This window comes from Dryobates pubescens, chromosome 10, assembly GCF_014839835.1.
Source record: "Dryobates pubescens isolate bDryPub1 chromosome 10, bDryPub1.pri, whole genome shotgun sequence".
Lineage (NCBI taxonomy): Eukaryota > Metazoa > Chordata > Aves > Piciformes > Picidae > Dryobates > Dryobates pubescens.
In genome coordinates, this window is record NC_071621.1 from 33,678,085 (window position 1) to 33,687,682 (window position 9,598).

At 46.3% G+C, this 9,598-nt stretch overlaps 1 protein-coding gene across 1 annotated transcript; it reads left to right on the forward strand.

Annotated features, from left to right (window-relative positions):
* The first annotated feature begins 239 nt into the window (after positions 1-239).
* LOC104305313 (high affinity choline transporter 1) lies at positions 240-9,072 on the forward strand. The gene is made up of 8 exons (XM_009906147.2): positions 240-417; positions 1,504-1,617; positions 3,818-3,973; positions 4,461-4,609; positions 5,080-5,223; positions 6,251-6,404; positions 7,382-7,599; positions 8,551-9,072. Exons 1-8 carry the CDS (start codon positions 240-242, stop codon positions 9,070-9,072), a joined length of 1,635 nt encoding a protein of 544 aa, XP_009904449.2.
* Positions 9,073-9,598: the final 526 nt, after the last annotated feature.

Here is a 9,598-nt window from a genome sequence, read left to right on the forward strand (position 1 = left end):
AAGTTCTTGAGACTTTAGGGTTTGTGCTGCATCTTTCCCTGCAAAGTACAGCAAATTCATGCTTAGCAGTTTCTTTACAAGGAGGTAGTAATTTTTCTTGGGGGTTTTGTTGTGGTTTTTTTCCTACTTTTTGGGTTTTTTTCCTGATCCTTCATCTATTTTTTCCTGATTGTGGACTCAATCAAAGAATATTGTCATCAAGCCATTATTCCTCTCTGGTTTAAATTAAGCACCAGCAAATGTCTCTAAACCTACCAGGCTTGGTGTCTTTGAGTGTGTTTTTCATACTAACTTTAGCTACTGGAATTTGGGCTTCTTGGAAAAGCAAAAAGGACCAGCAGAACAGAAGCCCAACTGAGATGGCCATAGTTGGAGGCAGGAATATAAATGTTTTCCTTGGCTTGTTCACTGCAACAGGTAAGTGTTCTCAAAGGACTTCTTCATATTCTTCTTTAGACACATGCATTCCATAGATCTGGGGGACTTTTCTTTCAAAGCAAGGCAACTCCTTTAATGTCAGGGCAGATTTTGCCTAAGTGTGGCTTTGAAGGAGTATGGTTTCATGAATCATTTTGGGATGGATTCTTCCAAAGCTCTTCACACTGAGCAGAGCCTGATGTTTATGTAGATTCTTTTAAATTAAAGAGATTCATTTAAGAGTTCAGTTAAGAGTTAAAGAGTTTAATTTAAGAGCAACAGAAGAATATGACACTTTTCATTAAGGAGTGCTGTGGTCTCCTTCTTCAGTGAGTTTCTGTTATCCAGCATAACAGAAGAATTTTAATCCTGGGATAATCCAGTTCTGTGTGGAATACATTGCTACTCATGGTGAACATTTGGCTCTCACTGAAACAGAGAATGTCTCTCCCTGCTGATGCTTGCCATCCACTTCCCTTTTTTCTCTCCTTGTTGCCTGAAATTTGCTTCTTTGACCTGCTGCATGTTTGTGTTTTATTGTTTTGGGGTTTTTTCTCATTTGGTTGGTTTTGTGAAGTCTTCCCCAAGTGCTATTTGCCTGGCTAAAGCACTTAAGCCCACGTTGGTGTTCTGATTGCAATATTTGTTTGCATCATTCTCCCCTCTAATGTCTATTTTCTCAGACTCTGTAAGTGATGCTCACATAAGATGATCCATCAGGCATAGCGGGGGGGGTGGGGGGGGTGTGGGGTGGGAAGGGCAATTCTCTTGGCTATAGCAGAGATTTTCCACCAGGAACAATGAAATCAAACAGGAATATGTTTTAAAAGTGCCTCTCAGTGTTTAAACATTGAGCTTTTCCATGCACATTACTGAACCTGGGAAGTCATTGTGGATGAGATTCTACTGCTGTTACTTGTGTTCAGCAGCACACCTCACTATGAGGGGAAAAAACTTTGTAAAGGAAATAGAAATGTGATTAAATATTCATGCAAGACAAAGACTAGAAAGCTCTCAAGAGTGCTCTCCAAGACTGGTTGAAAATCTGTATCACAATTCTTACCTTTCCACCTTCCATGTTTGCAGCCACCTGGGTTGGAGGAGCTTATATCAATGGCACAGCTGAAGTTGTCTACCTGCCTTCCAAAGGACTACTGTGGCTCCAGGCACCTGTGGGATTTGCTTTGTCCCTTGTTATTGGTAAATAATTCATGTAATCAGGACACTTAAGCTTTAAAAAAATATATATATATTAATATATTAAGATGTGTGACAGAGTGTAGAATACATTTTGAAAGGTGATGTTGTTTCTTCAGTCTCTCCCATAGATACAGAATAAGCAGGTACCATAGAATCAGTCAGGGTTGGAAGGGACCACAAGGATCATCTAGTTCCAACCCCCCTGCCATGGGCAGGGACACCCCACACTAGATCATGCTGGCCAGAGCCTCATCCAGCCTGGTCTTAAACACCTCCAGGGATGGGGCCTCAACCACCTCCCTGGACAACCCATCCCAGGGTTTCACCACTCTCATGGGGAAGAACTTCCTCCTCACCTCCAGCCTCACTCTCCCCACCTCCAGCTTCATTCCATTCCCCCTAGTCCTATCCCTACCTGAGATCCTGAGAAGTCCCTCCCCAGCCTTCTTGTAGCCCCCTTCAGATACTGGAAGGCCACAATTAGGTCACCTCGGAGCCTTCTCCTCTCCAGACTGAACAGCCCCAACTCCTTCAGTCTGTCCTCATAGGAGAGGTGCTCCAGCCCTCTGCTCATCCTCGTGGCCCTTCTCTGGACACATTCCAGCTACCCTTTAAACTAAAACCTTAAAAACAAACAAAAAAAATGTAGTAGCTTGTACTTCGTTTAGAGTTTTGCCTGCCTGGAGCAGCTTATAGGACAAAAATCTTATCTGAGAACTTTGGCAGCATGTGACACTGTGCCTACTGCTTTTCTTTTGTGGGATATGGACATGCTGGAGGTGTTTAAGACCAGGCTGGCTGAGGCTCTGGCCAGCCTGATCTAGTGTGGGCTGTCCCTGCTCATGGCAGGGGGGTTGGAACTAGATGATCCTTGTGGTCCCTTCCAACCCTGACTGATTCTATGGTCTCTAATTCATAGGCTGTTGAGAGCGTTGGCATAACTTGAGTTATTCCTTCAACATTTCTGCATGCTGAAGTGATACAATCTTGATTTTTCTCTGCAAGTGCATTCTCCTGAGCAGTCTTGTCTCGGGATGAATTTGCAGTGCATCCAGCTTATCCCACTTTACAGCTGGCCACCGTTCTGCTGAAATTAAGCTCAGGTTGCAGAGCCCAATACATAAGTTGTCATTTTGAAGCCCAAGAATCACTCTGAGGTTCAGCTGCCTCACCAGGACCGAAGCTACTTCCAGTCCTCCCTGAGTTACGCCATAACCCTCTAGAGAGTCAGGCTGATTAAAGCCAGGAGCCCTGTGCAGAACTTCCACAGGAATGTCCAAAAGAACAATAACCTTCATTCTCAAGTGAGAGAAAAGAGTCCAGCTGACGTGAAGATGAATCAGGCTTGGAAACGTGTTGCCAGCATTTCTTATGTGAGTAATTCTTCCTAATGAATTTGGGGAGTGCAGGTCTGATCCTGCAATCTTTACTCAGGCCAGTAGCGCCCAGACAAGCAGTCCTGCTGGCTTCAGGGTTAGGCACTGTACGTATTCTTTGGTTTTAATGAAATGCTGTGCATCTGAAGTCTAATATTTAGATGAAGGCAGCTGGGACTCAGCTCAGTGTGCAGATTAAAACAATATAGTTCTGGGAAGAGGCAATGAAGCCCATAAAATTTAATGTCACCAAAAAAAAAAAAGGAACTTGCATCATTGACCTAATGGCCACCAGCGTGGTCAAGGGCAGAACTTTGTCTGTTATTTAGCCAAATATGAGTCTGCAGTGTCTCACTCTGACTGCTGCCATTTACCACAGGAAGCGTTTCAGAAAAGTGTGTGCCTCAGGTTTTTGGGTCATTGGAGATGGAGAGGAGACTACATGTGGGTATCCTCTTAGCTAAGTCCCTGCTTGGGTCACACAGGTATCTAATGCCATTTGGCGTGCCCTACAGGGTCCTATCTGGCCTCCAGCAGCCACTCTGGAAAGATGGAGGTGTGCCAGAAGTGGAGGGTCATAGCTTTCACCTGCAATCAGATGTCCTCTATAACCTGGGACCTCTCAGGTGGATGAAATATCACATTTAGGCAAGCAAATTGAGGTCCCAGCATCTGTTTGGCTGCAACATTCCTGAGGGTCCATTATGTATGAATTCCACACTCACTGTAGGGGTCTGATACCCGAATTGTATTTTCACTCTCCCCCCTCCCCCCCAGAATGTACTACATACAAAATTCCATGACATTTCCATCATTTCTGACAGGTGGTTTCTTCTTTGTAAATCCCATGAGATCCAAGAATTATGTGACAGTGATGGATCCCCTTCAAGAAACTTATGGGAACCTGATGGGAAGCTTACTCTTCATTCCACCACTGCTAGGAGAGGTGTTCTGGTTTGCAGCTATCCTGGCATCCCTGGGTGAATAGTTACTTTGGTGTTATACCTGTTAGAGGTCATCTGGCACAATTCTCAGAGTGTAATACATATTTGGGCATTGTGTTGGACTAAGCTGTGGAAAGTTGTGCTTGGTGTCCCCTTTTGTGAGAGGAACACAAGCATTCCTCATGTCTGGAAAAGATGTTTCTAGGTTTAAACCAAATGGCAGTAGTGTGTATTCATGACACTGTAATAGAGAGGTCTGGCAATATGAGTTAGGACCTTCCTCTTGCCTGGGGCAGAGCAGGTGTGAAAAGGCCAAGTGCCTTGGCAAAGGCTGTGTAGCAAGGTAGCAGAAGAGCAGAGAGGGAACTCTCCTGAGCCCTCACACTGCTCACTCTCAGTGGATTGTGCTCAGCTAGCACAGTGTGATGTGCTGGCATCAAGGGCATGGCATCTTCTTATTTACTCTGTATTCTGCAGTTATGGAATCTGTCTTGAAATGCTTGACCACTGTCCTTGTCTGCAGGAGCAACGATGAGGGTCATCTTGGATATCGGAGGCTCTTTAGCTATCATCATCTCAGCATGTATTGTCACGCTCTACACTCTACTGGGAGGCCTCTACTCTGTTGCATACACAGATGTCATCCAGCTGGCTTTCATTACACTCAGCCTGGCAAGTGCTGTGCCTTTCTTTGTTCCCAGTTTCCTAAGGGAAAAATCTCTCTCTTCTTTTCAGTATCTCCACCAACACAGGCCCTTGTCCTACAGTTCCTTTCTGGGAGACTAGGTCTCCTGAAGCATCTTATAGTCCTCATACAGTGTTCACAGAACTGTCCTTGCAGAGTGAAGGTAGCTTCTCACCAGTAAGCTCTGCAGAACCTGTCCAGAACAATCTTGGCTGGGAGGAAGAGATTTGCTTAGTGAAGGCACCAGTTGCCCTGAATTACAAACTCATGTTCTTAACGATGCCATGAACAAGCTACATGTAGATTTAAAGGGAAGGGGAACAAGGAAGGCTTTGTAGTCTGGGTTTAATTTTGTGTAACTTCATGCTCTTCATCTACCTTGATTTCAGTGTCTAGATGGATTCTACAAGAACAAGGACCCTAGGGAAATGGTTAACAATTTCCATTTCTATCCTAGTGGATCTGCATCCCCTTTGCCCTGGTGAACTCTGCAACAGAAAGCATTTATTACACTGCAACTCACCAATCTTACCAAGGCTCTTGGATTGGGAGAATAGCAAAACAGGATGCTGGAAGATGGCTGGATGACTTCTTCTACCTGGTATGGAGTATTTCTTTGGCAGGTGGCTGGGAGAAAGGACTGGGCAGCAACTTGCTACTGGAAAACTTGCACGTTCTTCCACCCAGGAACCCAGTGTTGCACAGCTCACAGAGGCAGGATGATGTGTAAAACCTCCTCTCACAGCCACTCTGCAGCACACTGAAAGTACTGGGGAAACTTCAGAGCCAAGCTGTGACAAGGAAATCAGTAGGGACACTCCATCTTTTTACTCTCCTGAAGGAATGTATCTCTTGAGTAAGACTATTGAGGTAGCTGGTACTACTCCTGGCACCTAAATGAAGCATTCCTACCTTTTCAGAGGTTGGTCTTGCAGCCTTCACCTAAAAGCTTGCAGCTTTTAACCTAGTTATGTAAAATTCCCTCTAGTTGTTAAAAAAAACAAACCTTAATCAAAATGGCAGGACTGCAGGTCATCAGAAAGCATGGTGCCACTGGAGAAAGGTCTCCACAGAAAGAGTTGTTGGCCATTGGAATGTGCTGCCCAGGGAGGTGGTGGAGTCACCATCCCTGGAGGTGTTCAAAAGAGGATTGACTGTGGCACTTGAAGCCATGGTTTAGTTAGTCCTGAGGTGTTAGGTGATAGGTTGGACCTGATGACCTCTGAGGTCTTTTCCAACCTGATTGATTCTATGGATCCACTGTACAACTCCACTTTTCATCTACCAAGATGAAGCCAAGACTACAGAGGGCTGATAGACTCTTGCTCAACTGGTACTAGGAAGGCAGAGAAGCTTGATCTTGTTTGGTGAGGACAGGCCCCTGAGATTTTATCTGAGCAAATTTGTGTACTAAGAAAGCAAAGTGAAAATGGTCATTTTCTTTTCAGTTTGAGATGATACTCTAGCTCTGTTTGATTTTTGGCCAAAGGTGCATTTCTGAAAAGCTTCTCTTCCTTCCTCTGTGCCTGTTTCACTATGCCAAGCAACTGGCTGCATGGGTGGGAGGATGGTGCCCTAAAGCAGCCAGCAGCCTGGTGGGTACACATGGTAACATCTGAATGTTTCAGGTGCTTGGGAGCATCCCGTGGCAAACTTACTTCCAAAGAGTGCTCTCCACTGCCTCAACAGGACAAGCAAGGCTCATCTCCTACCTCTCTGGACTTGGCTGCTTTTTAATGGCCATCCCCTCTGTGCTCATTGGTGCAGTTGCAGCATCAACAGGTAAAACTAATTGACTCTGAATAATGAACATGTTGTCAAAGGTGATCAAAAGCAGGATCCAAAGAAGTACTGATTTAGACTTCAAATTACCTACCCTTCCTTACCCAAAAGCATAGCCCTGGCCACCAGAAATGTGGAGCCCCCTAAGGTTTAAGGCACAGCTACCTAGAGACATTTGAATGGCCCTGAGACCTGTTTACAGCTATTTTGTCACAATGAAATGGTTTTTCATGGACCTTGTGTCGAGGAAAAATGAGAGCAGATGCTGTAAAACCCTGCCTCATCGTTGTTGTAGTGTGATGTTTTAACTCACCCACACCAACAACAGCTTAAAGGCACAGCCTAAACTGTCACAATCCTACTTCCCAAGAAACTGTATCCTTGCTTGTGATGTCCTCTGCATGTAAGACTCAGCAAAATTACTACAGACCTGTGTTTGTTGTGAGCTAAAGAGCAGCCAGATCACCAGACATTGAAAGGAATTAGTTAACTCATTCATTCATCTGTCATTAGGGGCATCAGAGCAAAACTCCCTTCTCTTCACAAGTAGGGTCTAAGAGGTTGACCTTTTAACTGTCCCAGCCCTGTAAGCACACAGAGCACAGCTGATTTCTGTAGATAGCACTGGGAAAAAGGAAATCTTGGAGCTGTTGAGAGCTGCAGCATGCTTCATGGGACTGGGAGAGCATAAGAGAATCCAAAACCAAATCAATGCAAACCTTCAAATGCCAAGTGGGTCTCAGCACTTCGCCCTGCTCTGACCAGTCCTCATGCGAAGTGAGCACCGTCCCTGGAGGTGTTCAAGAGGGGATTGGAGGTGGCACTTGAAGCTATGGTTTAGTAGTCATGAGGTGTTGGGTGATAGGTTGGACTGGATGACCTCTGAGGTCTTTTCCAACCTTATTGATTCTATGATTCAAAGAAGCAGAAGCCTCAGTGAAGGATTTGTTGTGACTTTTCCTTGTTCTATTTTAAAGACTGGAACCAGACGAGTTACGGTCTCCCGAGCCCGCTGGAGAGAGGGGAATCGGCGATGATACTGCCACTTGTCTTACATTATCTCTGCCCACCATACATCTCCCTTGCTGGTTTGGGAGCCATTGCTGCTGCCACAATGTCTTCTGCAGATTCAGCTCTCCTCTCTGCCAGCTCCATGTTTGCTCACAATATCTACAGGAAAATCCTGAGGAAACAGGTACTTGGAGTCCTGTGTCCAGCTCTGGGCCCCTCAGTTTAAGAAGGGTATTGAGACACTTGAATGTGTCCAGAGAAGGGCAACGAGGCTGGGGAGAGGTCTGGAGCACAGCCCTGTGAGGAGAGGCTGAGGAAGCTGGGGCTGTTTAGCCTGGAGAAGAGGAGGCTCAGGGGAGACCTTTTTGCTGACTACAATTACCTGAAGGGAGGTTGTAGCCAGGTGGAGGTTGGTCTCTTCTCCCAGGCAAGCAGCACCAGAACAAGAGGACACAGTCTCAAGCTGTGCCAGGGGAGGTTTAGGCTCAAGGTGAGGAGAAAGTTCTTCACAGAAAGGGTTGTTAGCCATTGGAATGTGCTGCCCAGGGAGCTGGTGGAGTCACCATCCCTGGAGGCATTCAAGAGGGCATTGGACATGGCACTTGGAGCCATGGTTTAGTTAGTCATGAGGTATTGGGTGACAGGTTGGACTTGATGATCTCTGAGGTCTTTTCCAACCTTATTGATTCTATGATTCACTACAGCATTCAGCAGTTCTGGTGTCAGGAAAGATGCTTTTGTTTCAAGCCAGTCTCAGACCCAGTCTGCAATTGGAGGTGTCTATGCTTCAGCTGCTGAACAGTTCTGGAGCTAGAGCTTCAGACATGTCAGGGATGTTTATATTCTTGGTAGGCATGCAGATACCCACACTGGTGGGCTTTGCTCTTTATAAAAGTGACTGGTGCAGCATTTGGACCAGGATAATAAGGGAAGATCAAAAAATATACACCACTTAAAATTACAGAGAGCAGCAGCATCTCCAGAGATGTCTGCTTTGGGCGCCTGCTGATGGCAAGCACTGCCTGAAAGCAGCGAGGGTATGATGAGAGCCAGCCAGGCCCTGCCAGGCCAGGGCAGTGCTGGTCACCCCACCCATGACTGCCATGTCTGTAATGTTAAAATCTCTGTTTTACAGGCCACAGAGGAAGAGGTCTTATGGGCCATGAGGACCTCTGTGCTGGTGTTTGGGGCTGGGGCTACTGGTCTGGCGTTTTACTCCAGGTCTGTCTATGACCTCTGGTTCCTCAGTGGGGACCTGGTGTACACCCTGCTCTTCCCCCAGCTGTGCTGTGCTCTCTTTGCTCCCTGCACCAACACCTACGGCTCAGCTGCTGGCTTCTTGCTTGGGCTCCTCCTGAGACTGCTGGCGGGGGAGCCTGCTCTGAGCATCCCACCTACCATCTGCTACTCAGCCTGCTCCCTGGTGAATGGGACCTACAGTCAGCTCTTCCCCTTTAAAACAGCCACCATGCTTCTCACCTTGGGGACTATCATCACTGTTTCATACTTGGCTGAGGTTTTGTTTCAGAGAAACCTCCTTCCCCGCAGGTGGGATGTTTGCAGTATCAGGGGGGGACCCAGCACCCTCATCCCCTTGCAGCAGTTGGAGAAACAGATGGATTTGCCAGCAGTTGCCCTAGAAGACAACTGTGATTAAATATGGGTCCTCCTTTGAAAGGCCACAGTGCATTCAGCAGCCAGAGTATGGCACAAGCAGCATCACTCTTCCCTTTGCTTTCTCCAGCAATGAATGATTTAAAAGACCTCACAGAGTAATAAAGACTTGCTCTGTTCATCCAAGCAGAATGCATGTGCTCACAATCTGCAGTGATGAAAAGCTCATGGTGATGGAGCACAATCTTCTGGGCACCTCAGGCCCCAGCAGTGTTTCCTTCAGGGTACCCCTGGTACCCCACCCTAAAGCAGGGCTACAAATCATGCCCCAACATTTATGGCCTTCTCAAATCACATGCTTCTCTCATCACCAAGGGGATGAATTAATGCTTAACAGAGTGGGTATTCTCGATTAAAAAACACAATCAGGTGAGCAAACCTGCTCCCATTACTAGACTTTTAGCATAATCATCCCCTGGGAGTGCATCAGGCCTATAAAAACACAGATTACTGAATGCAGTGCAAGCACCACAGCACTCCAGCAGTAATATCAGCTCTGCACCATTCTT

Excerpts from the sequence above, each read along its gene's own strand:
- LOC104305313 (XM_009906147.2), top strand. The coding sequence starts at position 240 with ATGTCTCTAAACCTACCAGGCTTGGTGTCTTTGAGTGTGTTTTTCATA. Across the intron at positions 418-1,503 it reads TGGCTTGTTCACTGCAACAG|CCACCTGGGTTGGAGGAGCT; the intron begins GTAAGTGTTCTC and ends CCATGTTTGCAG. Across the intron at positions 6,405-7,381 it reads TGCAGTTGCAGCATCAACAG|ACTGGAACCAGACGAGTTAC; the intron begins GTAAAACTAATT and ends TCTATTTTAAAG.